This window comes from Coregonus lavaretus, assembly GCF_964263955.1.
Source record: "Coregonus lavaretus genome assembly, chromosome: 3".
NCBI classification, from domain to species: domain Eukaryota; kingdom Metazoa; phylum Chordata; class Actinopteri; order Salmoniformes; family Salmonidae; genus Coregonus; species Coregonus lavaretus.
In genome coordinates, this window is record NC_139990.1 from 10,870,195 (window position 1) to 10,897,813 (window position 27,619).

Consider the following 27,619-nt stretch of genomic DNA (forward strand, 5'->3'; position numbering starts at 1 on the left):
TGGTCAGTGACTCCACTGTCCTGGCGTCGTGGGGGAGCTTGTTCCACCATTGGGGTGCCAGAGCAGCGAATAGCTTTGACTGGGCTGAGCGGGAACTGTGCTTCCGTAGAGGTAGGGGGGCTAGCAGGCCAGAGGTGGATGAACGTAGTGCCCTCGTTTGGGTGTAGGGTCTGATCAGAGCCTGAAGATAAGGAGGTGCCGTTCCCCTCACAGCTCCGTAGGCAAGCACCATGGTCTTGTAATAGATGCGAGCCTCAACTGGAAGCCAGTGGAGTGTGCGGAGGAGCGGGGTGACATGAGAGAACTTGGGAAGGTTGAACACCAGACGGGCTGCAGCGTTCTGGATAAGTTGTAGGGGTTTAATGGCACAGGCAGGGAGCCCAGCCAACAGCGAGTTGCAGTAATCCAGACGGGAGATGACAAGTGCCTGGATTAGGACCTGTGCCGCTTTCTGTGTAAGGTAGGGTCGTACTCTGCGAATGTTGTAGAGCATGAACCTACAGGATCGGGTCACCGCTTTGATGTTAGCGGAGAACGACAAGGTGTTGTCCAGGGTCACGCCAAGGTTCTTTGCACTCTGGGAGGAGGACACAATGGAGTTGTCAACCGTGATGGCGAGATCATGGAGCGGGCAGTCCTTCTCCGGGAGGAAGAGCAGCTCCGTCTTGCCAAGGTTCAGCTTGTGTGTCCCAGTCTCAGCCTTGTGACTACACTTTCCTCCCTTCTCTCGGCCTGAGGACCTCCCTGCCCCCACCTTTTCCTGGATCTTATACAGGTGTCTTTCCTTGCTCTCCCTATTCCAAAACTCTTGCCACATATTTTTAACCACTGTTCTTATTAATCCCTTGGCTTCTGCTTTACTGATTGACAATTCTATCTCAACAATAGGATGTTTAAGAGCCTGCTTGGCAATAATATCCACTTCCTCATTCCCCTCTACTCCCACATGAGCTGGTACCCAGAGGAAGATAACAAATATCCCCATCTGTTTCACCCTATACAAGCACTGCAAAACCTCCTACAATACATCCTGTCTGCTCTGAGACACGACTACAGAGCAGATGACTACCCTGTCTGGCCACACCTCCTCCACCCACTCTGCAGCCAATAGTATGGCCAACAACTCCATTGTGTAAACAGATAAATGATCCGTTGCTCTTTTCGTCACTGCCCCCTTAAACTCAGGAACACTAAATGCTGCTCCTGTCCTCCCTGTTTTAGGGTCCTTAGACCCATCTGTGAATATATTCAAGAAAGCATAGTATTGTGTTCTTAAATGTTCACTTACAACTGAATCTACTCCTTCCTCAATATCTCTTACCCTCTCAAGCAACCCTAGAACATCAGTGATCAACCAAAGATAAAAAATAAAAATACAAGTTATAGAAATCTTTGGAACAACATTGCCCTCTAGTGTTTGATAGAAAATCACAGAAATGCAAGACAGTAAAGATTCAGTTGATGTATGGTGAGACCCTTTGACAGAAGTACTAGCATTCCTTTGTTAATGAGCGATTGTGTTGGTGCACCTTCCTTTATCGATAATGTTGTTTGATGAGGTTGTCCAACTCCCTTGTTGATTTTTTTTTTACTGTAGCATAGTGACAAAATATGTAGTCAATATCATTGAAAGAAAAGCAAACTGAAAGAAATGTTGTTGTTTTTTTGTATCTTTTTTTTATTGAGAGTAAACTTTTTACTAATACTTTCACTCCTTGGCCACATATCGAACGTCACTGTCTTTAATATGAACTGGGAATGTATCAAGTATCACCTATGAAAGTGCAAATAACATCAAGGTTTATGGTTGCCAGGGTACAGTAATATAAAAATCAGATGCCTGGGTTACAAAATATGACACAGCCACCTGCCTTGAAACTTTAAATTAAGTACCAAGAAAATACAAAACAAAGAAAATGAAAAAATGAAATAAAAACCTTAGTGTGAACAAAATTGGGCTAAATAAACAATTATCTTAACTTAAAACAGTGGTGTTGTACAAAAGAAATAGACTCCAAATCCAGACTCCAGTGTTCCATTTCATGTTTTGTATGATCAGATCTGTCACATCACACCCTACTATAAACTAGTGCACTACTCCAGATGGTTGCACACTACACCCTACACCCTATACCCAACAGTTAAGTTAAACCATGGTTGCATTTCTAAATGTTATTCTAAATCCAATGACTACTTTTATTAAGTAGCTTATTACAATTAAATAAGATAAATATATATTATAAACTCTTGTAGACTGCAAATTAATCTCTATAAAGTTGACTATATTATAATCATCCTACCAGTGCTAACCATCTCTATAACACCAACACAAGAAAAATAACAGCCTCCTGTCCTGTACCTAGTAAAAGAGATGGGGCTGTATGTATTAAGCATCTCAGAGTAGGAATACTGATCTAGGATCAATTGAGCCTTTTAGATCATAATGAATAAGATTAAATAGACAGGGGGGACCTGGTCCTAGATCAGCACCCCTACTCGTGAGACACTTGATACATATGGCTACAGACCACAGCTGCTTCCAAAAACACATCTTATCTCAAGAGGAAAGGAAACCAAGTGAAAAACACCCAAACCAACCTATAGTAGTAATAATAATCATAATATTCTTCGCACGTTGGTTGAGGTTCCTTATGAAAAAAGGGGATTGTCAATAAAAAAGAGGCACACTGATCAACTCAGCCGTGGACTGTTTCTAAAGAGTAGCCATGTCACAGTCCCTCTCTCTCTCGCTCTCTCTCTCATAGAGTTTTGATCTGGATAAATAAAGGTTGAATAAAAACTAAAACAACTCGCCCTGGTCTTAGGCTTATGCTGAGGCGACCACATACAGTCAGTCCATCAGTAGTGGAATGGATATGGAAGATAAAATCATTAAAATCACTCATATTTGATTGTATTTAAACACATCTCATCTGCTCTGATCAACTCAAGTCACTGCATGACCTGATCAGACCTGGGTCACATGACCTGATCAGACCAGGTTCACATGACCTGATCAGACCTGGGTCACATGACCTGATCAGACCTGGGTCAAATATACTAATTAGCTTTCTGTGCCCAGCAAGCTAAATCAAGTGGACACCCCATGTTTAATGTCAGACGTTTCTCCTATTCTTTCCTCTAAGTGCTTTTCATCCCCAAATCTTTCCTTTCTCTGATAATGCTGTTAATCACTCGCTCATCTTCTCTTCCTCTCTTTTCTCTCTCGCTGCTCTCTCCTTCTCAGCTTTTCTCTCCCGCATCTCTGTCACTGCTACTTATCATTATCTCGCTGCCACTCTCCTCCTCTCTTCCTCCCGCTCTCTGTCATCTGTCCGTCTGTTGTCACATCAAGTGAACTTGCTCTTCCCACTCCGTGCGTGATTGGTCCTCCACTACCCTGGGGGTGGGGCTTGAGTCTGTCTCAGTAGGAGTGAGGTTGTCATCTCCACAGTGTGTGTGTGAGTGTGTGTGTGTGTCCACTGCGTCCTGCGACAGGTCCGACACAAACCCCGTGACCACACACTCCACACACACCTCACCCTCACAACACTCCAGATCCAGAGTGCTGGGTCTTTTAACCTCCAGGCTGTCTACAGGGCAGGGGGAGCCAGCCTGTCCACTACCTGCCTCGCCCTCTCCCTCCTGGGCCTGCCGTAGCTCGGAAAGGGCCTCACCACTGAAACTGGCCTGGGTGTCAGGAGGGGAATCACTCTTTGGCTCCCCACCATCTTGGGGTGAAACAGTGGGTGAGTCTGTCTCTGTGTCCGGGGGTGAGTATTTCTCTGGGGGTGAGTCAGTCTCGGAGCTAGCTGAGGGGATAAGGGCGATGTTCTGGGGGCTGTCCTGGGGGTGTGTGTGTTGGATCCAGGCCATGATGTTGTCCAGGAGCAGGGCTTCAGCTGAGGGGTCCAGGTGCTCCAAGCAGGCCGGGTCACTGGGGGTGAAGGGACCTCCTGGAGGGACCACTGGGGAGAGGAGGAGGTCTGGGTCTGAGGTGTAGGAGGCAGTGCGGTCTGGGTCAGGATTCGAGGTGTGGTCTGGGTTAGGGGTGTAAGGGTTAGGGTTGTAAGGGTCTGGGTTAGGGGTGTAAGGGTCTGGGTTAGGGTTATAAGGGTCTGGGTTAGGGGTGTAAGGGTCTGGGTTAGGGGTGTAAGGGTCTGGGTTAGGGGTGTAAGGGTCTGGGTTAGGGGTGTAATGGTCTGGGTTAGGGGTGTAATGGTCTGGGTTAGGGGTGTAAGGGTCTGGGTTAGGGGTGTAAGGGTCTGGGTTAGGGGTGTAATGGTCTGGGTTAGGGGTGTAAGGGTCTGGGTTAGGGGTGTAAGGGTCTGGGTTAGGGGTGTAATGGTCTGGGTTAGGGGTGTAAGGGTCTGGGTTAGGGGTGTAAGGGTCTGGGTTAGGGGTGTAGTGGCTGGAGTGGCAGCAATGTTGGTGGTTGTGATCAGGATGTGTGTTCTGGGTGCAAGAGATGGTTTGGTCTGGTTCAGGGTTATGGGGAAGGCTAAACATAGCATATGGCTCTGGGTCTGAGGGGTAAAGGCTTGTGTGTTTAGGGCTAGAAGATGCTGTAAGGTCTGGGTGAGGAGGAGATGTTTTACTGTAGGGGCTGGGTTGGCAGTGAACAGAACTGTAGGAGGCATTGATAGTAGGATGGCCACGGTTTTGACCACAATTATGGTTGTGTTCTGGAGTGAAGGGAATGTTGATAGTAGTGTGGTCCTGGTTAAGGTCACAGGTGTGACCGTAGCCGTGTGTATAAGGTGTGGTGTGGTCAGGTTCCAGTACAGCATAGTTGTGGTCAGTTGTATAAGGTGTGTAGCCATGGTCCTGACTCTGACTGTATCTGGGGGAAGGGTTGTATTGGTCGTAGGTGTGGTCTAAGCTATATGGAGTAGGGATATTAGTGTTGTCTAGGGTATATGGAGTAGTTATTTGTCCCAGTCTCATCAGACTTTCTCCTAGCTCTAACAGCTCAGCATTTAGCGACAGGTTAGGGTCTGGTCTAGGGAGGTTAGAGGAGCCACTGGCCCCCAGAGAACCACCCACCCTGGAAGGGTCCTGAGTCTCACTGAGGCCCCCCACCCCTGGACCCATTACTGGCCCTATATCCAGACCCTGTCCAGACCCAAGCCCTGGGCCCTCAGTCACACAAGAGCCTCTCTCCAGTCCTCCTCCCATCCCTCTCTCCATCCCTCCCTCCATTTCTCTCTCCCTCCGTGAGTCCTGTAGTGACAGTTGGATGGCCAGTAGAATGTTGGGGTCATCTTCATCCAGTGACCTCAGAGGTTGTCTCCGCCCCTCAACTCTCTCCTGGAGGACCTCTGTCACACATAACAATAACAACACAACGAAAGGTCAAAGGTCAGAGAAACACAGGCCCTACTGATACATGACTGTGTGTGTGTGTGTGTGTGTGCACGTGTACCTGTATTCTCAGTGTTCTGGTTGGGTTCAGGAGTGCTGCTGTTGCTCCTCAGACTGTGTAAACTCGGCATGTCTCCTCTACGACGCGGCCGGTGTCTCCGGCGGTACTGGAAATCTGCATACTCCTACAGGTAGTACATTATACAGGTCAGTCACATGGATGTTTGTGCTAAGATGGAGGATGTGGCTACAAATATGGACCTGTTGCCCAAATTGTCATAGAGAAACAGTATAAAAGCTTGACAATGGCGTTATGTGTAGTTACCTCAGGAGAGGTGAATCCCAGGTACTCCCAGTCCCATGATCCAGCAGGGAAACTGAAACACATTCAATATAGAGATTTGTAAAGAAAGGATTTGTAAATATTTGAAGTATAAGCCAACCCTGATCTCTCTCTCTCTCTCTCTCTCTCTCTCTCTCTCTCTCTCTCTCTCTCTCTCTCTCTCTCTCTCTCTCTCTCTCTCTCTCTCTCTCTCTCTCTCTCTCTCTCTCTCTCTCTCTCTCTCTCTCTCTCTCTCTCTCTCTCTCTCTCTCTCTCTCTCTCTCTCTCTCTCTCTCTCTCTCTCTCTCTCTCTCTCTCTCTCTCTCTCTCTCACACCTCCTCCTAGGTACTTCAGGTGAGTCGTTAGGGGCCACCCCTCTAGCCACCGAGGCCAGGAACTCCTCTCTCTTCTGCTGTACCAGACAGGCAGCGCTGACTATCTTATGACACGGCGTACGCAGGTAGGGACGGTTCACCTTCTGAGCCAAGTCCTCCACCGCCATCTCCAGATCAGTCTGGGGAACAGAAGGGGGAGGAGAAGGGAAGAGACAGAGAGAGAGAGGGGGAGGAATTAATCTCACTCTCTCTACACACATACACGCACACATTTCATACACACCTGCATGAGTTCAAATATCTCCTTCTGTGTGCTGTGAGGCTGGAGGAAGAATCCGTAGGGGTAGGAACACTTCAACACACGACGCGTCTTCAACAACTCACACACACCGTCCTCTATAAATCTGGTGTCTGGGGGGGAGCCCTCATCTAGAGGAGAGACACACACACACACTGCTGTTAGAAACACACAAATACACACACACACACTGCAAACACCATACGCAGGACACACCGTCCTCTAGAAGGGTTGTGTGAGGCAGGGACAGTCTCTGAGGTAGAAAGTAGAGTAAGGTAGGTCAGAGACTCACATCCAATGAAGGCTCTACTCAGCTGTTCCATCTTCTCTTTGGCTGTTTTCAATAGTCTCTGTTCTAACTAGAGAGAGAGAAAGAGAGAAAATAGAGGGGGGTAGAGAAAGAGAGAGAGCAAGAGGGATAGGGAGAGACATCACATTTTAGAAAACAACATTGGTAGATATCATAAATACGATAGCATGTCTGATATCATGCTGTGTGTGTGTTACCTTATAGCTGTGTTCATGGTTCTTATAGCGGGTGTAGTAGTGCATGAAGCGGTCCAACCCCTGAAAACTCTTGTGCTTCTTTTCTGCCTGAAAAACACACACACACACACTCCTGTCAAATTCTTAACGTAAAATGCCACAGTGTGTGCAGTGCTAGTGTGTGTGTGTGTGTGTCATGTGGTCTTGTTCTTCTATCCTCGTGGGTACCTGAAATCTGCAAATGTCCCCACAAGGATAGTAAAACAAGGAAAAGTCTCCCTCAAGGACAAAGACTATTTTAAGCTTAGGGTTAGGTTTAGGGTTAGAATTAGGGTTAGGCGTTAGGGAAAATCTGATTTTTACTGGAAATCTATTTTAGGTCCCAACAAGGATAGAAAAAGAAGTGTGTGTGTGTGGTTATGTGTGAGTGTGTGTACCTCTCCAGTCATCTCTTTGGACTGCTCCTCTAGCTGTGTGATAACTTCATAGCGTGTACAGCGGTAGTATCCTCCGGTTGAAGAGCTGTGTTTCTTCCACTCTTCCAGACAGATCCAGCAGAAGTCATATTTACACTGCAGACAGAGAAAGAGTTGTTTTCCATACATGGTTAATAACCCTGTCTTATTGCTTTAATATGGTGTCGCACAAGGTTCTATGCTGGGACTGTTTCAAAATCTTCCTCAATGACGAGAGCCTACAGGGAAGATGTGAGGGCTCTGGGAGTGTGGTGCCAGGAAAATAACCTCTCATTAAACGTCAACAAAACAAAGGAGATGATCGTGGACTTCAGGAAACAGCAGAGGGTGCACCCCCCTATCCACATCGACGGGACCGCAGTGGAGAAAGTAGAAAGCTTCAAGTTCCTTGGCGTACACATCACTGACAAACTGAAATGGTCCACCCACGCAGACAGTGTGGTGAAGAAGGCGCAACAGAGCCTCTTCAACCTCAGGAGGCTGAAGAAATTTGGCTTGGCACCTAAAACCCTCACAAACTTTTACAGATGCACAATTGAGAGCATCCTGTCGGGCTGTATCACCACCTGGTAGGCAACTGCACCGCCCGCAACCACAGGGCTCTCCAGAGGGTGGTGCGGTCTGCCGAACGCATTACCGGGGGCAAACTACCCGCCTTCCAGGACACCTACAGCACCCGATGTCACAGGAAGGCCAAAAAGATCATCAAGGACATCAACCACCCAAGCCACTGACTGTTCACCCTGCTATTATCCAGAGGGCGAGGTCAGTACAGGTTCATCAAAGCTGGGACAGAGAGAACGTAAAACAGCTTCTATCTCAAGGCCATCAGACTGTTAAATAGCCATCACTAGCACATTAGAGGCTGCTGCTGCCTATTGAAATCACTGGCCACTTTAAGAAATGGAACACTAGTCACTTCAATAATGTTTATATATCTTGCACTACTCATCTCATAAGTATATACTGCATTCTATTCTATAATATTCTTCTGTATCTTAGTCCATGCCGCTCTGTCATTGCTTGTCCATTTATTCTTAAATTCCATTCCTTACTTAGATTTGTGTGTATTGGGTATATGTTGTGAAATTGTTAGATATTACTTGTTAGATATTACTGCACTGTCGGAGCTAGAAGCACAAGCATTTCGCTACACCCGCAATAACATCTGCTAAACATGTGTATGTGACAAATAAAAATGTATTTGAATGCCATTAAAACGTAGCAAAGCTGGTGTGTGTGTGTGTGTGAGGTGTGTATATGTACCTTGGCACACTGCATGTGGTTGCAGCCCTCATTCTTCTGTATGGGAGACTTGCAGTTGGCACAGGGTTTAGAGTTGGTCAACAACCACAGACAGTTAGCTGCATCCTCATACGACTCCGATACACCTGCCACTGGATACACACACACATACAAACACATGCGCACATGCACACACACACATACCAGGATCAGCATATACAATCATGCGTTTATCATAACATACTGTACATCTGTGTGTGTATGTGTGCTCACACTCTTCTGGCTTCATCTCCGAGACTTTCTGCAGCCACATCCTCCATGTCTGACAGTCACATGGCTCATGGGCCTCACCTAGACACTCCCTGGAGAGAGAGGCAGAGAGAGGAAGAGAGAGAGAAGAAGAGGGGGGAGAGAGAGAGAGGAGAGAGACAGATGGAGGAAGAGAGAGAGAGAGAGAGAGAGAGAGAGAGAGAGAGAGAGAGAGAGAGAGAGAGAGAGAGAGAGAGAGAGAGAGAGAGAGAGAGAGAGAGAGAGACATATGGAGGAAGAGAGAGAGAGGAAGGATTTTCTATTGGGTTCAGGTCTGGAGACTGGCTAGGCCACTCCAGGACCTTGAGATGCTTCTTACAGAGCCACTCCTTAGTTGCCCTGGCTGTGTGTTTCGGGTCGTTGTCATGCTGGAAGACCCAGCCACGACCCATCTTCAATGCTCTTACTGAGGGAAGGAGGTTGTTGGCCAAGATCTCACGATACATGGCCCCATCCATCCTCCCCTCAATACGGTGCAGTCGTCCTGTCCCCTTTGCAGAAAAGCATCCCCAAAGAATGATGTTTCCACCTCCATGCTTCACGGTTGGGATGGTGTTCTTGGGGTTGTACTCATCCTTCTTCTTCCTCCAAACACGGCGAGTGGAGTTTAGACCACATGACCTTCTCCCATTCCTCCTCTGGATCATCCAAATGGTCATTGGCAAACTTCAGACGGGCCTGGACATGCGCTGAGTGGCGCAGTGGTCTAAGGCTGTGCCACTAGAGATCCTAGTTCGAATCCAGGCTCTGTCGTAGCCGGCCGCGACCATGGGGCGGCGCACAATTGGCCCAGCGTCGTCCAGGGTAGGGGAGGAAATGGCCGGCAGGGATGTAGCTCAGTTGGTAGAGCATGGCGTTTGCAACGCCAGGGTTGTGGGTTCGATTCCCACGGGGGGCCAGTATGAAATAAAAATAAATAATGTATGCACTCACTAACTGTAAGTCGCTCTGGATAAGAGCGTCTGCTAAATGACTAAAATGTAAAATGTTGAGCAGGGGGACCATGCGTGCGCTGCAGGATTTTAATCCATGACGGTGTGTTACTAATGGTTTTCTTTGAGACTGTGGTCCCAGCTCTCTTCAGGTCATTGACCAGGTCCTGCCGTGTAGTTCTGGGCTGATCCCTCACCTTCCTCATGATCATTGATGCCCCACGAGGTGAGATCTTACATGAAGCCCCAGACCGAGGGTGATTGACCGTCATCTTGAACTTCTTCCATTTTCTAATAATTGCGCCAACAATTGTTGCCTTCTCACCAAGCTGCTTGCCTATTGTCCTGTAGCCCATCCCAGCCTTGTGCAGGTCTACAATTTTATCCCTGATGTCCTTACACAGCTCTCTGGTCTTGGCCATTGTGGAGAGGTTGGAGTCTGTTTGATTGAGTGTGTGGACAGGTGTCTTTTATACAGGTAACGAGTTCAAACAGGTGCAGTTAATACAGGTAATGAGTGGAGAACAGGAGGGCTTCTTAAAGAAAAACTAACAGGTCTGTGAGAGCCGGAATTCTTACTGGTTGGTAGGTGATCAAATACTTATGTCATGCAATAAAATGCAAATGAATTACTTAAAAATCATACAATGTGATTTTTTGGATTTTTGTTTTAGATTCCGTCTCTCACAGTTGAAGTGTACTACCTATGATAAAAATTACAGACCTCTACATGCTTTGTAAGTAGGAAAACCTGCAATATCGGCAGTGTATCAAATACTTGTTCTCCCCACTGTACATATGAGATGAGTAAAGGAAAAATATGTAAACATTATTAGAGTGACTAGTGTTCCATTATTAAAGTCGCCAGTGATTTCAAGATTTCAAGTCTATGTATATGGGGCAGCAGCCTCTAAGGTACACCTGTATTTGGGGAATTTCTCCCATTCTTCTCTGCAGATCCTCTCAAGCTGCACAGCTATTTTAAGGTCTCTCCAGAGATGTCTGATTGGGTTCAAGTCGGGGCTCTGGCTGGGTCACTCAAGGACATTCCCGAAGCCACTCCTGCGTTGTCTTGGCTGTGCGCTTAGGGTGGTGGTCCTGTTGGAAGGTGAACCTTCGCCCCAGTCTGAGGTCCTGAGCGCTCTGGAGCAGGTTTTCATCAAGGATCTCTCTGTACTTTGCTCCGTTCATCTTTCCCTTGATCCTGACTAGTCTCCCAGACCCTGCCGCTGAAAAACATCCCCACAGCATGATGCTGCCACCACCATGCTTCACCGTAGGGATGGTGGCAGGTTTCCTCCAGACGTGTTGCTTGGCACTCAGACCAAAGAGTTCAATCTTGGCTTCATCAGACCAGAGAATCTTGTTTCTGAAGAATCAAACTTCTTCCATTTAAGAATGATGGAGGCCATTTTGTTCTTGGGGACCTTCAATGCTGCAGAAATGTTTTGGTACCCTTCCCCAGATCTGTGCCTCAACACAATCCTGTCTCTGAGCTCTACGGACAATTCCTTCGACCTCATGGCTTGGTTTTTGCTCTGACATGCACTGTCAACTGTGGGACAATTATTTATAGACAGGTGTGTGCCTTTCCAAATCATGTCCAATTGAATTTACCACAGGTGGACTCCAATCAAGTTGTAGAAACATCTCAAGGATGATCAACAGAAACAGAATGCACCTGATCTCAATTTCGAGACTCATAGCAAAGGGTCTGAATACTTATGTAAATGTCATATGTCTGTTTTTAATTTTTAATAAATGTTCAAACACTTCTAAAAACCTGTTTTTGCTTTGTCATTATGGGGTATTGTGTGTAGATTGATGAGGAAAAACATTAATATAATACATTTTAGAATAAGGCTGTAACGTAACAAAATGTGGAAAAAGTAAACAGGTCTGAATACTTTCTGAATGCACTGTATCATTCTCGACGTTTGAGACTTTTCCCCATGAAAGGCACGAGGGAGAATTATCAATGAGAGAAAGGGATCGAGAGACTGATTACTTGACTGATGTGTGTGCATGCATGTCTGTCTGCCTGCATGTGTGTGCGCGTGTGTGTACCAGCAGAAGAGGTGTCCTTTGCCACAGTCGACAGCAGGGCAGGGCAGCAGGGGGAACCCCAGGTGGTTAACCCCTGGACCAGGTCTAGTCAGTCTGACCGCTCTCTCACACCGCACCGCCGGACACCACCGGATAGACGGGTTGTTCTCCACGAACGCCTAGAGAGACACACACATGCAGAAAGATACACACACACCCAGGGAGGAGAGATATCAGAGATAAGATTCTTTGAGAGCGACATTGTGTGTGTGTGTGTGTGTGTGTGTGTATGTGTGTGCGCGCGCATGTGTGCGTGCCTTAATGTCGAACTGCAGGTATCGTTTGTCCATCTCTCTGGAGACAACACTCTCTATAACCTGAACAGGCACCAGCTGGTAACAGTCACAGGCAGGACAGAAGATGTTATGAGCCTCACCCTCCTGGATCTTCACATTCAGAAACCTGAAACAAATTACATTCAATTCAATAATTATTGGATCCACAGTCAAGCATTACATTGATATGGCTTGCTCTTGCCGTTTTACTGTACATTCCTCTGCCTTCCAGATTGTGTGTATTTTTTAATACAGTTTATACGTTTGTATTGTAATGTGTCGCGTAGGCCTGTGACAATACAATTTCCCTGTGAGGATCCATCATGTTTAATTACATTCAAACAGAGTAAGTGACGTACCCTTCCCAGCAGGCTCGGCAGAACTCATGGCCACAGGACATGTCTATTGGGTCTTCAAACACTGAGATGGAACACAGGCAGATCCCACACTGGAGGGGAAGAGACAGCCCCACACGGTCAGAGGTACAGTGTCTTCCATTCATCTCCCTCCCTAATACGCACCAAGTTGTATGCGCTCCTGAGATCCAGTTTTGTGAAGAAACGCGCTCCGTGTAATGATTCCGTCATACTCGCAATCAGAAGGAGTGGATAACTGTATTTCACAGTGATCTGATTGAGACTACGGTAATCAATACACGGGCGCAACCCTCCATCCTTTTTCTTCACAAAAAAGAAACTCGAGGACGCAGGGGAAGTGGAGGGCCGTATGTATCCCTGTCTCAGAGACTCGGCTATGTACAGTGGGGAAAAAAAGTATTTAGTCAGCCACCAATTGTGCAAGTTCTCCCACTTAAAAAGATGAGAGAGGCCTGTAATTTTCATCATAGGTACACGTCAACTATGACAGACAAAATGAGAAAAAAAAATCCAGAAAATCACATTGTAGGATTTGTAATGAATTTATTTGCAAATTATGGTGGAAAATAAGTATTTGGTCAATAACAAAACTTTTATATACCCTTTGTTGGCAATGACACAGGTCAAACGTTTTCTGTAAGTCTTCACAAGGTTTTCACACACTGTTGCTGGTATTTCGGCCCATTCCTCCATGCAGATCTCCTCTAGAGCAGTGATGTTTTGGGGCTGTCGCTGGGCAACACGGACTTTCAACTCCCTCCAAAGATTTTCTATGGGGGTTGAGATCTGGAGACTGGCTAGGCCACTCCAGGACCTTGAAATGCTTCTTACGAAGCCACTCCTTCGTTGCCCGGGCGGTGTGTTTGGGATCATTGTCATGCTGAAAGACCCAGCCACGTTTCATCTTCAATGCCCTTGCTGATGGAAGGAGGTTTTCACTCAAAATCTCACGATACATGGCCCCATTCATTCTTTCCTTTACACAGATAAGTCGTCCTGGTCCCTTTGCAGAAAAACAGCCCCAAAGCATGATGTTTCCAACCCCATGCTTCACAGTAGGTATAGTGTTCTTTGGATGCAACTCAGCATTCTTTGTCCTCCAAACACGACGAGTTGAGTTTTTACCAAAAAGTTCTATTTTGGTTTCATTTGACCATATGACATTCTCCCAATCCTCTTCTGGATCATCCAAATGCACTCTAGCAAACTTCAGACGGGCCTGGACATGTACTGGCTTAAGCAGGGGGACACGTCTGGCACTGCAGGATTTGAGTCCCTGGCGGAGTAGTGTGTTACTGATGGTAGGCTTTGTTACTTTGGTCCCAGCTCTCTGCAGGTCATTCACCAGGTCCCCCCGTGTGGTTCTGGGATTTTTGCTCACCATTCTTGTGATCATTTTGACCCCACGGGGTGAGATCTTGCATGGAGCCCCAGATCGAGGGAGATTATCAGTGGCCTTGTATGTCTTCCATTTCCTAATAACTGCTCCCACAGTTGATTTCTTCAAACCAAGCTGCTTACCTATTGCAGATTCAGTCTTCCCAGCCTGGTGCAGGTCTACAATTTTGTTTCTGGTGTCCTTTGACAGCTCTTTGGTCTTGGCCATAGTGGAGTTTGGAGTGTGACTGTTTGAGGTTGTGGACAGGTGTCTTTTATACTGATAACAAGTTCAAACAGGTGCCATTAATACAGGTAACGAGTGGAGGACAGAGGAGTCTCTTAAAGAAGAAGTTACAGGTCTGTGAGAGCCAGAAATCTTGCTTGTTTGTAGGTGACCAAATACTTATTTTCCACCATCATTTGCAAATAAATTCATTAAATATCCTACAATGTGATTTTCTGGAATTTCTCAATTTGTCTGTCATAGTTGACGTGTACCTATGATGAAAATTACAGGCCTCTCTCATCTTTTTAAGTGGGAGAACTTGCACAATTGGTGGCTGACTAAATACTTTTTTTCCCCACTGTATATACAGTCGTGGTCAAAAGTTTTGAGAATGACACAAGTATTGGTCTTCACAAAGTTTGCTGCTTCAGTGTTATGAGATATTTTTGTCAGATGTTACTATGGTATACTGAAGTATAATTACAAGCATTCCATAAGTGTCAAAGGCTTTTATTGACAATTACATTAAGTTTACGCAAAGAGTCAATATTTGCAATGTTGACCCTTCTTTTTCAAGACCTCTGCAATTCGCCCTGGCATGCTGTCAATTAACTTCTGGGCCACATCCTGACTGATGGCAGCCCATTCTTGCATAATCAATGCTTGGAGTTTGTCAGAATTTGTGGGTTTTTGTTTGTCCACCCGCCTCTCGAGGATCGACCACAAGTTCTCAATGGGATTAAGGTTTTCGATGTTTTGTTCCCCGAGCCACTTAGTTATCACTTTTGCCTTATGGCAAGGTGCTCCATCATGCTGGAAAAGGCATTGGTCATCACCAAACTGTTCTTGGATGGTTGGGAGAATTTGCTCTCGGAGGATGTGTTGGTACCATTCTTTATTCATGGCTGTGTTCTTAGGCAAAATTGTGAGTGAGCCCACTCCCTTGGCTGAGAAGCAACCCCACACATGAATGGTCTCAGGATGCTTAACTGTTGGCATGACACAGGACTGATGGTAGCGCTCACCTTGTCTTCTCCGGACAAGGTGTTTTCCGAATGCCCCAAACAATCGGAAAGGGAATTCATCAGAGAAAATGACTTTATCCCAGTCCTCAGCAGTCCAACCCCTGTACCTTTTGCAGAATATCAGTCTGTCCCTGATGTTTTTCCTGGAGAGAAGTGGCTTCTCTGCTGCCCTTCTTGACACCAGGCCATCCTCCAAAAGTATTCGCCTCACTGTGCGTGCAGATGCTCTCGCACCTGCCTGCTGCCATTCCTGAGCAAGCTCTGCACTGGTGGTGCCCCGATCCCGCAGCTGAATCAACTTTAGGAGACGGTCCTGGCGCTTGCTGGACTTTCTTGGGCGCCCTGACGCCTTCTTCACAACAATTGAACCTCTCTCCTTGAAGTTCTTGATGATCCGATAAATGGTTGATTTAGGTGCAATCGTACTAGCAGCAATATCCTTTCCTGTGAAGCCCTTTTTGTGTAAAGCTCACTAACTGTAAGTCGCTCTGGATAAGAGCGTCTGCTAAATGACTAAAATGTAAATGTTAACAGAGGAAGAACAATGATTTCAAGCACCACCCTCCTTTTAAAGCTTCCAGTCTGTTATTCTAACTCAATCAGCATGACAGAGTGATCTCCAGCCTTGTCCTCGTCAACACTCTCACCTGTGTTAACGAGAGAATCACTGACATGATGGCAGCTGGTCCTTTTGTGGCAGGGCTGAAATGCAGTGGAAATGTTTTTTGGGGATTAAGTTCATTTTCATGGCAAATAGGGACTTTGTAATTAATTGCAATTCATCTGATCACTCTTCATGACATTCTGGAGTATATGCAAATTGCCATCATCAAAACTGAGGCAGCAGACTTTGTGAAAATTAGTATTTGTGTCATTCTCAAAACTTTTGACCAGGACTGTACTACATCACCGATTCGGCTCATAACTGGCTGGAACTCGGGACCTCTACTTTGCTAACACACGTGACTGCCCTCCTTGACAACGTTCCAATGGTTGGAGCTACCAAAAACGTACCAATTGGATGGGTCCATTCGCGACATTTCAAGCTAGCTGTGGAGTGAGCTTTCGGTACGTTCTTAACTCTGTTACACACGCACACAGGCAGCTAGGGCTTGATGACTGGTTGGTTAGTAGAATCAGGTGCGCTTGTGCTGGGGTAGAACAAAAATGTGCAACCTGTCCTGGACCAGAGTATCATGTGACTCACCGTTGCCCCTCCCTCCTCCCCTGGGGTGAGGCAGCTGTCAGTGGGAGAGGTGAGGGTGAGGGTGAGGGTGAGGGGGGAGCGAGGGGTGCGGGGGGAAGGCAGGGTGTCCCAGGCATTGCACCCGCTGGGCGGGGGGGTGGGCAGCAAGACCCCAGACCGCTGGCAGCACCCTTCAGAATCACTCATCCAGGCTTCCAACAGCTTCTCCCTGTCCCAGTCTGTTACACACAGAGATAGAGGGGTTAGAGCGAGACACACACTTTCAACAGCTCCTACACTTCCCAATTAGATACACAGAGACAGGTTACACACACACAAACACACATGAAACACACACACACATGAAAAGCGCACACACACCATGTGCTCTGAGCAGGGCCTCGGCGGTGAAGAGAGGAGCCTGTAGCATGTCAGCTGTCTCCACTATCAACATGTCCTTCAGTCTCCTCAAGTCCTGCAGCTTCAAACCCTCATAGGGCTGGGGATGAGAGGGGAGGGAGAGAGAAAGAGAGATGGGGGAGAGAGAGATTAAGAATTGAAAAAGCTGGGGGAAAAATAGATCATAAACCATATCAATATTCTGCAGCTGCTTGTCCCTCTGTGGTTACTTCTCACAGCAAATACATCTCTGATTTAAAGTGTGTGTGATTGATTTGACTGATTTAATTATTACAGTGTCTTGCATCCTCAAGATGACCAGCCCACATGGGCTTATAAGACACTGTATTTGCAGTAGCAAATATATATATATATACAGTGCCTTCAGAAAATATTCACACCCCTTGACTTTTTCCACATTTTATTGTGTTAAAGCCTGAATAAAAACATGGATTTAATTGAGATGTTGTGTCACTGCCCTACACACAATACCCCATAATGTCAAATATGAAACTTGTTTTTAGAAATGTTTAAAAAGTAATAAAAAATGAAAAGCTGAAATAATAATAATAAATAATATGCCATTTAGCAGATGCTTTTATCCAAAGCTACTTACAGTCATGCGTGCATACATTTTTACGTATGGGTGGTCCCGGGGATCGAACCCACTACCCTGGCGTTACAAGCGCCATGCTCTACCAATTGAGCTACAGAGGACCTTTTTGTCTTGAGTCAATAACTATTCAACCCCTTTGTTATGGCAAGCCTAAATAAGTTAATGAGTAAAAATGTGCTTAACAAGTCACATAATAAGTTGCATGGACTCACTCTGTGTGCAATAATAGTGTTTAACATGAATGACTACCCCATCTCTGTACCCCACACATACAATTATTGGTAGGTCCCTCAGTCGAGCAGTGAATTTCAAACACAGATTCAACCACAAAGACCAGGAAGGTTTTACAATCCCTTGCAAAGGAGGGCACCTATTTGTTGGTAGACATTGAATATCCCTTTGAGCATGGTGAAGTTATTAATTACACTTTGGAAGGAAACCGCTCAGGGATTTCACCATGAGGGCAATGGTGAGTTTAAAACAGTTACAGAGTTTAATGGCCGTAATAGGAGAAAACTGATGATGGATCAACAACATTGCCATTTAGGGTTAGTATTGTGGAGTAACTACAGAGTGAAAAGAAGGAAGCCTGTACATGATACAAATATTCAAAAACATGCATCCTGTTTGCAATAAGCCACTAAAGTAAAACAAAAAAATGTGGCAAAGAAATTAACTTTATGTCCTGAATACGTTTACGTCATTTAGCAGACACTCTTATCCAGAGCGACTTACAAATTGGTGCATTAACCTTATAGCCAGTGGGATAACCACTTGACAATGTTTTTTTTTTTTTTTTTTGGGGGGGGGGGGGGGTGTAAGGGGGGGGGTAGAAGGATTACTTTGTCCTATCCCAGGTATTCCTTAAAGAGGTGGGGTTTCAAGTGTCTCCGGAAGGTGGTGAGTGACTCCGCTGTCCTGGCGTCGTGAGGGAGCTTGTTCCACCATTGGGGTGAATACAAAGCATTACGTTTGGGACAAATCCAACACAACAAACACATCACTGACTACCACTCTTCATATTTTCAAGCATGGTGGTGGCTGCATTATGTTATGGGTATGCTTGTCATCGGCAAGGAATAGGGAGTTTTTTAGGATAAAAATTAACGGAATAGAGCTAAGCAAAGGCAAAATCCTAGAGAATCCTGGTTTAGTTGGCTTTCCAACAGACACTGGGAGACAAATTCACCTTTCAGCAAGACAATAACCTAAAACACAAGGCCAAATACAGTGGAGTTGTTTACCACGATGACATTGAATGTTCCTGAGTGGCCTAGTTACACTTTTGACTTAAATCGGCTTGAAAATCTATAGCAAGGCTTGAAAACGGCTGTCTAGCAATGATTAACAACCAACTTGACAGAGATTGAAGAATATTATACAATCCAGGTGTGCAAAACTCTGAGATACTTTTTTTTTTTACAACCTTTACTCCCTAATTGCGTCATATCCAGTTGGTAGTTACAGTCTTGTCCCATTGCTGCAACTTCCGTACGGACTCGGGAGAGGCGAAGGTCGAGAAACACAACCCCGCCAAGCCGCACTGCTTCTTGACACAATGCACGCTTAACCCTGAAGCCAGCCGCACCAATGTGTCGGAGGAAACGCAGTACACCTGGCGACCGTGTCAGCGGGCATGCGCCCGGCCCGCCACAGGAGTCGCGACAGCGCGATGGGACAAGGACATCCCAGCCAGCCAAACCCTCCCCTAACCTGGACGACGCAGGGCCAATTGTGCGTCGCCTCATGGGTCTCCCGGTCGCGGCCGGCTGCGACACAGCCCAGTATCGAACCAGGATCTGTAGTAACGCAGCTTGCACTGCCTTACATGCTACCCAGACAAGTTGATTTTGTCCCCCCCACACCAGGCGCGATCAGCACACGCAGGTTGATATATCAAAATAAACTCTGAACCAATTATATTAATTTGGGGACAGGTCGAAAAGCATTAAACATTCATGGCAATTTAGCTAGCTAGCTAATTTGTCCTGGGATATAAACATTGGGTTGTTATTTTATCTGAAATGCACAAGGTCCTCTACTCTGAAAGTTAATCCAAAAATAAAAAGGTAAAAGTTTGTTTTCTAGTAATCTCTCCTCCTTCAGGCTTCTTCTTCTTCTTTGGACTTTATATGGCGGTTGGCAACCAACTTTATGGTGCATTACCACAACCAACTGGACTGGAGCCTAGACCTCAGTTCATCTTCCAATCACCCACGTGGGTAGATGCTCCTAAAAACCAATGAGGAGATGGGAGAGGCAGGACTTGCAACGAGTTCAGCGTCACAAATAGAACCAAGTTATATTTTAGCGCCTGGCCACGCAAATGCTCGTTGACGCGTGCGAACAGTGTGGGTGCAATGATTGAATAACATGTGTACATTTATTTTGCAACGCTCGTGCACGAGACGCGTGCGGTGTGGTCAGCATGTTAGACCGCTGCACCACTCGGGAGGCCCAAGATCAGAAAGACTCACAAACTGTAATCGCTGCCAAAGGTGACTCAGGGGTGTGAATACTTATGTAAATGAGATATTTCTGTATTTCATTTTCAATACATTTGCCAACATTTATAAAAACATGTTTTCACTTTGTCATTATGGGGTATTGTGTGTAGATGTGTGAGAGAAAAAAATCTATTTAATCCATTTTGAATTCAGGCTGTAACACAACAAAATGTGGAATAAGTCAAGGGGTATGAATACTTTCTGAAGGCACTATATATACACACATACTGTATGTAATAATAATAATAATAATAATAATAATAATAATAATAATAATATGCCATTTAGCAGACGCTTTTATCCAAAGCGACTTACAGTCATGCGTGCATACATTTTTTATGTATGGGTGGTCCCGGGGATCGAACCCACTACCTTGGCGTTACAATCTAGAATCGGCTTCCTATTTCGCAACAAAGCCTCCTTTACTCATGCTGCCAAACATGCCCTCGTAAAACTGACTATCCTACCGATCCTTGACTTCGGCGATGTCATTTACAAAATAGCCTCCAACACTCTACTCAGCAAATTGGATGTAGTCTATCACAGTGCCATCCGTTTTGTCTCCAAAGCCCCATACACTACCCACCACTGTGACCTGTACGCTCTTGTTGGCTGGTCCTCACTACATGTTCATCGTCAAACCCACTGGCTCCAGGCCATCTATAAATCATTGCTAGGCAAATCCCCGCCTTATCTTAGCTCATTGGTCACCATAGCAACACCCACCCGTAGTCTGCGCTCCAGCAGGTATATCTCACTGGTCATCCCCAAAGCCAACACCTCCTTTGGCCGCCATTCCTTCCAGTTCTCTGCTGCCAATGACTGGAACGAATTGCAAAAATCTCTGAAGCTGGAGACTCTTATCTCCCTCACTAACTTTAAGCATCAGTTGTCAGAGCACCTTACCGATCACTGCACCTGTACACAGCCCATCTGAAATTAGCCCACCCAACTACCTCATCCCTATTTTGTTATTTATTTTGCTCTTTTGCACCCCAGTATCTCTATTTGCACATAATCTCTTGCCCATCTAGCATTCAGGAGACTGAAAAGATTTGGCATGGGTCCTCAGATCCTCAAAAAATTCTACAGCTGCACCATCGAGAGCATCCTGACTGGTTGCATCACCGCCTGGTATGGCAACTGCTTGGCCTCCGACCGCAAGGCACTACAGAGGGTAGTGCGTACGGCCCAGTACATCACTGGGGCCAAGCTTCCTGCCATCCAGGACCTCTATACCAGGCGGTGTCAGAGGAAGGCCCTCAAAATTGTCAAAGACTCCAGCCACCCTAGTCATAGACTGTTCTCCCTGCTACCGCACGGCAAGCGGTACCGGAGTGCCAAGTCTAGGTCCAAAAGACTTCTCAACAGCTTCTACCCCCAAGCCATAAGACTCCTGAACAGCTAATCATGGCTACCCGGACTATTTGCACTGCCCCCCCCACCCCATCCTTTTTACGCTGCTGCTACTCTGTTAATTATTTATGCATAGTCACTTTAACTCTACCCACATGTACAAATTACTTCAACTATCTCAACTAGCCGGTGCCCCCGCACATTGACTCTGCACCGGTACCCCCCTGTATATATAGCCTCCCTACTGTTATTTTATTTTACTTCTGCTCTTTTTTTCTCAACACTTTTTTTGTTGTTGTTTTATTTTTACTTTTTTTGTTAAAAATAAATGCACTGTTGGTTAAGGGCTGTAAGTAAGCATTTCACTGTAATGTCTGCACCTGTTGTATTCGGCGCATGTGACCAATAAAATTTGATTTGATTTGATTTGATTCCAGTGTTAATACTAATTGTAATTATTTTGCACTATAGCCTATTTATTGCCTTACCTCCATAACTTGCTACATTTGCACACACTGTATATATATTTTTCTGTTGTATTTTTTGACTTTATGTTTTTTTACCCCATATGTAACTCTGTGTTGTTGTTTTTATCGCACTGCTTTGCTTTATCTTGGCCAGGTCGCAGTTGTAAATGAGAACTTGTTCTCAACTGGCTTACCTGGTTAAATAAAGGTTAAATAAAAAATAAATAAAAAACAAGCACCGTGCTCTACCAGCTGAGCTACAGAGGACCACATGTGGATTGTGTATATTCTGTATCTATATATCTTGTCCATATATTACGTTTTTTTACTGTCTGATGTATATTGCTACGCCAGCGGTTGCTCTGTGTGCGTGCGTGTGTGTGTGTGTAACTCACCTCTTTGCGGTGCAGCGTGCTGCTGGGTGTCTGTGTCTCGGTGTGTGTGTGTTGTGAGAACACCATCATGGCTTCGAGGCGCAGGGCCAGATGTGTTTGCTGCTGTCTCTCTGCGTGGTCACACGGGGTTAACTTCTCCTCGTCCTCCACAAACAGGTCTGACCCGGCCTGGACCAGGAGCTAACATGCACACACACACACACACAGGACAAGGGGGAGGCAAAGGGAAAGAGAGAGGGAGAGAGAAAGAGTTAAAAGATGGGAGTGAAGACACAAAAACACTATCAGCCACAATTCAACCTAATCCTCAGAACCAACACACATAATAACACCCTCTCTCTCTCTCTTACCTCTACACAGTATCTCTCTCTCTCTCTTACCTCTACACAGTCTCTCTCTCTTACCTCTACACAGTCTCTCTCTCTCACCTCTACAGTCTCTCTCTCTCTTACCTCTACAGTCTCTCTCTCTCTCTCTTACCTCTACACAGTCTCTCTCTCTTACCTCTACAGTCTCTCTCTCTCTTACCTCTACAGTCTCTCTCTCTCTTACCTCTACACAGTCTCTCTCTCTCTTACCTCTACAGTCTCTCTCTCTTACCTCTACACAGTCTCTCTCTCTCACCTCTACAGTCTCTCTCTCTCTTACCTCTACAGTCTCTCTCTCTCTCTCTTACCTCTACACAGTCTCTCTCTCTCTCTTACCTCTACAGTCTCTCTCTCTCTTACCTCTACAGTCTCTCTCTCTCTTACCTCTACACAGTCTCTCTCTCTTACCTCTACACAGTCTCTCTCTCTCACCTCTACAGTCTCTCTCTCTCTTACCTCTACAGTCTCTCTCTCTCTCTCTTACCTCTACACAGTCTCTCTCTCTTACCTCTACAGTCTCTCTCTCTCTTACCTCTAGTCTCTCTCTCTCTTACCTCTACACAGTCTCTCTCTCTCTTACCTCTACAGTCTCTCTCTCTCTCTTACCTCTACAGTCTCTCTCTCTCTCTTACCTCTACAGTCTCTCTCTCTCTTACCTCTACAGTCTCTCTCTCTCTTACCTCTACAAAGTCTCTCTCTCTCTTACCTCTACAGCCTCTCTCTCTCTTACCTCTACAAAGTCTCTCTCTCTCTCTTACCTCTACACAGTATCTCTCTCTCTCTCTTACCTCTACACAGTCTCTCTCTCTCTCTCTTACCTCTACACAGTATCTCTCTCTCTCTCTTACCTCTACACAGTATCTCTCTCTCTCTCTCTTACCTCTACACAGTATCTCTCTCTCTCTCTCTCTTACTTCTACACAGTATCTCTCTCTCTCTCTTACCTCTACACAGTATCTATCTCTCTCTCTCTTACCTCTACACAGTATCTATCTCTCTCTCTCTTACCTCTACACAGTATCTCTCTCTCTCTCTTACCTCTACACAATATCTCTCTCTCTCTCTCTTACCTCTACACAGTATCTCTCTCTCTCTCTTACCTCTACACAGTATCTCTCTCTCTCTCTCTTACCTCTACACAGTATCTCTCTCTCTCTCTCTTACCTCTACACAGTCTCTCTCTCTTACCTCTACAGTCTCTCTCTCTCTTACCTCTACAAAGTCTCTCTCTCTCTCTTACCTCTACAGTCTCTCTCTCTCTTACCTCTACAAAGTCTCTCTCTCTCTCTTACCTCTACAGTCTCTCTCGCTCTCTCTTACATCTACACAGTCTCTCTCTCTCTTACCTCTACACAGTATCTCTCTCTCTCTCTTACCTCTACACAGTATCTCTCTCTCTCTCACTTACCTCTACACAGTATCTCTCTCTCTCTCACTTACCTCTACACAGTCTCTCTCTCTCTCTCTTACCTCTACACAGTATCTCTCTCTCTCTCTCTTACCTCTACACAGTATCTCTCTCTCTCTCTTACCTCTACACAGTATCTATCTCTCTCTCTTACCTCTACACAGTATCTCTCTCTCTCTCTTACCTCTACACAGTATCTCTCTCTCTTACCTCTACACAGTATCTCTCTCTCTCTCTTACCTCTACACAGTATCTCTCTCTCTTACCTCTACACAGTATCTCTCTCTCTATTACCTCTACACAGTATCTCTCTCTCTCTCTCTCTTACCTCTACACAGTATCTCTCTCTCTCTCTTACCTCTACACAGTATATCTCTCTCTCTCTCTTACCTCTACACAGTATCTCTCTCTCTCTCTAACCTCTACACAGTATCTCTCTCTCTCTCTCTTACCTCTACACAGTATCTCTCTCTCTCTCTTACCTCTACACAGTATATCTCTCTCTCTCTCTTACCTCTACACAGCTCTTCATGCCAGCAGCAGCAGCGTAGTGTAGACAGGTGCTGTTCCTGTTGTCTGTAGCGTTAATGTTAACCCTCTCATACTGTCCTCTGTCCAGCCTAGCCCCGGTCCAGCTCAGGATCATCTGGACACACACACACACACACACACACAATATCGTTAGCCCTCTAATGTATTTGAGTGTGTGTTCTTGTGTGTGTGTGTGTGTGTGTGTGTGTGTGTGTGTGCGTGTGTCTGTGTGTCTATACCTGTAAGCAGTCTGCCCTGCGTTGTTCGTCTCTCTGTGGTCTGGCCAGTCTGTGAGACAGTGCCCCCTCTGGCAGCAGCAGGATGTGCGCTCCCTGACACAACGCATGCAGACACGTCTCATTCTGCACGTTACGCTTGTTAGGGTTCCCTTCTTTACTGAAAAGGAACGACCTGGAGGGGGGGAGAGAGAATAAGAGAGAGAGAGGGAAAAGAAGAGAGGGAAAAACACACAGGTTGACCATCTTTACAGAAGAGGAACCATCCTTTCATAGTGTATTTTAAAAGCAGAGTGGACAGATGACAGACATTCCAGTTCCAAGTCAACATTATGCTGGGGCTGCAGTTTATATTCTACATCTCTGTCTGTCTACAGATCCATTTACTGATTACCCCCCCTTCATCCTCTACTACCTCTCTCCTCTCCACATCCCTCTCTCCTCTTCCCATCCCCCTCTCCTCTTCCTCCACCTCACTGCTCTCTGCTCTCCCTCCCCTCTGCTGACTCTGTGAGAAACAGTATTTATCACACAGCAATAACCACTGTAGCAATTATCGCATAATCGAATGACACACAGGCAGAAAGACAGACTGACATACAGTCTGCTAAGTGCACATCAGATAAGCGCACACTTTGGTCAAGTGCACTCAACCAGATGGCTGAAGGGAAGAGTAATTTGGTAGGCAGGAAGGCACCGAAATAGACCTGCAGTTAGCAAACTGGCCTTTAACACACACACACACACAATTAGCTGGCCTTTTCAAACCGCTTCCTCTGACCCCTGTAATCACCCAGAGAGAGAAAAGGAGGAGGGGAGGATGAGTGAAAGGAAGATAAAGAAAATAGGCTCATTGACAGCCTGTCATCTCCTCCCAGGGGTCAAACTGCTAACACACTGGAACTCTCTCTTATTCCCTCTCCCTTTCTCACTCCATCGCTCCCTGTATCCCTGGAACATATCTAGGGGGTGTTACCTGAGCAGGTGTGTCCTGGCGTGCCGACAGGTGTAATGTAGGTGTGTGTTACCTGAGCAGGCGTGTCATGGCGTGCCTGCAGGTGTAGTGGAGGGGTGTGTTGTGTTGGTAGGTTTCTCCGTAGGACGCGTTGGGGTCCAGCCCCTCCCTGAACTGGCTGTTGCCCTCGTACAGTTGCCATGCCAATGCCTCGTCCCCGCTGACTAAAGCCTTCCGGAACTTAGTGGCTGTATTCCCCATCACTGCCCTACAGGGGGCGTCGCACTGGAATCATTCAGCACAATTAATCATCTTTATCATTCAAAATGTATGTATATGTGTGTTTTAATAACATATATGTAATAATACAATACTTCATGTAATAATTAATAATTAATTTTAATCTTTGATAATGATAAACACTTACCTCCGCTATTCAGTCCTCACCTCCTCTTCCTCTCCTACTCCACTCACAGCTCAGACATGGCCCACACCCTCACCCTGCAGAGAGAGGGGGAAGAGAGTGAGAAAGAGAGAGAGAGAGGGGAGGGGGGGGGGGGGGGGGTCAATTAACCAATCAACTAATCTATCCATCTATGAAACATCCAAAATGAGTAGGGCTAATATTAATCACTATGTCTACTATATAAGCTATATACAGTCTCTGGATCCACAGAGACTGTATATTCCACCATTTTCTGCTCCAATAAGTCTGCTGTAGACAGGGTGTGTGTGTGTGTGGGGGGGGGGGGGGGGGGGGGGGGCTACTGATAGTTTATAGGTCACGCTGTCTGCTCTACTCTCAGCTCCACACAGCTTCAGTTGCTTCCAGCACACTTCACCTCCCTCTCTCCCCTCTCTCTGTTTCTGTCTCTCTCTCCATCTTCATCTTCTCTCTATCCATCTCCCTCTCGCTCTGACTTCTTATGTCAACAGCATTACAGCATCCTCAAAGCAATTACCACAGTTTTCCATTGACAAAAAATATCAACCATAACAACCACCGGCTTTAGGTGGCATGTTGTGTTTATAACAAACAGCTTGTGTTTATAACACATAGCTTCATAATACAGAATGTATGACACACAAAGTGTTTATAAGCTTATTACAATGAAGTTGGCTAAAGACAATTAAGTAGCCAGCCAGCTACTTACATTTTCACACCATGGAAGATATACCAAGAACAATACACAGTGTGAAAGTGTCAGACTCAAGACAAAGAGAAGTTAACAGGCTAGTGTGCATAGAGTCTGTCACCCTGACTTATCTAACGTACTGTAGCGAGCTATATCGTTGTCTGTCCACCGGTCATATAGCCTACGGCTATACCATTAACTTTGGCTAGTTGCTTTATTTGGTGCTATCTGGCACTTTCACCAGGTCAGTATGGACAGACTCGCTCACTTGTTCGCTAGCTACGATCTAGCCATTCATGACTAGCTAACAATAATAGCTAGTCATAGCTACATGGCTAGCTACCACCGTTCTCCTAGCTAGCTGGCTAGCTACATCTGGCTGACGTGAATGTCTGTAGTTAAACGCGATGCCAAGTTATGCTGGTTCAAGCTGATGCCAGGGCTGTGGTTTATTTTAACAGCTAGAGTCTGTCTTGGTGGACCTCTCAATTCAGCCTTGTCAAATCATTATCATTCTAGATACTTAGCTACAACTGGCTAACAGCTAGCTAACTAATGATACAGCAGTGGCAGCATCTAGCTGATAGCTAACACCCATCATTAGCTACTTACAACATCGACTCACTTGGTCACCAGTCGGACATACAAAAACTCATAATACCGCTATTTCATAATTTTCCTTCTCGACTCCCTACCATCATCTCCTTCTTTCTTTCTCTCTCCAATCTCAGTTCTTCTGAGTGATGATGCGAGATGCTGCTGTTTCTGTTGTTGCTGGCAGGAAGAGGCATCATACGCATGAGCAGCACAAGCTGTCACTGGCCACTTACACCTGATTGTTCAATAAATGTCTCTGTCTCCTTGTCTCCTCTTTATCAGAGATGGTTAGAAAGGTTGTTAAA

General features: G+C 45.9%; 1 protein-coding gene across 1 annotated transcript; it reads right to left on the reverse strand.

Annotated features, from left to right (window-relative positions):
* Window positions 1-1,660: 1,660 nt before the first annotated feature.
* Window positions 1,661-27,491, reverse strand: LOC311111817 (ankyrin repeat and IBR domain-containing protein 1-like). The gene is made up of 21 exons (XM_084154685.1): window positions 27,413-27,491; window positions 26,009-26,082; window positions 25,655-25,866; window positions 24,630-24,801; window positions 24,374-24,505; window positions 22,084-22,263; window positions 16,725-16,842; window positions 16,365-16,582; window positions 12,509-12,597; window positions 12,132-12,276; window positions 11,836-11,993; window positions 8,801-8,889; window positions 8,549-8,679; window positions 7,244-7,378; window positions 6,828-6,914; window positions 6,613-6,679; window positions 6,306-6,451; window positions 6,023-6,201; window positions 5,690-5,741; window positions 5,426-5,549; window positions 1,661-5,321 (listed from the first exon to the last, which is right to left on the reverse strand). Exons 3-21 carry the CDS (start codon window positions 25,840-25,842, stop codon window positions 3,346-3,348), a joined length of 4,386 nt encoding a protein of 1,461 aa, XP_084010811.1. The 5' UTR covers window positions 25,843-25,866; window positions 26,009-26,082; window positions 27,413-27,491; the 3' UTR covers window positions 1,661-3,345.
* Window positions 27,492-27,619: the final 128 nt, after the last annotated feature.

Excerpts from the sequence above, each read along its gene's own strand:
- LOC311111817 (XM_084154685.1), bottom strand. The coding sequence starts at position 25,842 with ATGGGGAATACAGCCACTAAGTTCCGGAAGGCTTTAGTCAGCGGGGAC. Across the intron at positions 24,506-24,629 it reads GCAGGGCAGACTGCTTACAG|ATGATCCTGAGCTGGACCGG; the intron begins GTATAGACACAC and ends GTGTGTGTCCAG. Across the intron at positions 5,322-5,425 it reads CCAGAACACTGAGAATACAG|AGGTCCTCCAGGAGAGAGTT; the intron begins GTACACGTGCAC and ends TATGTGTGACAG.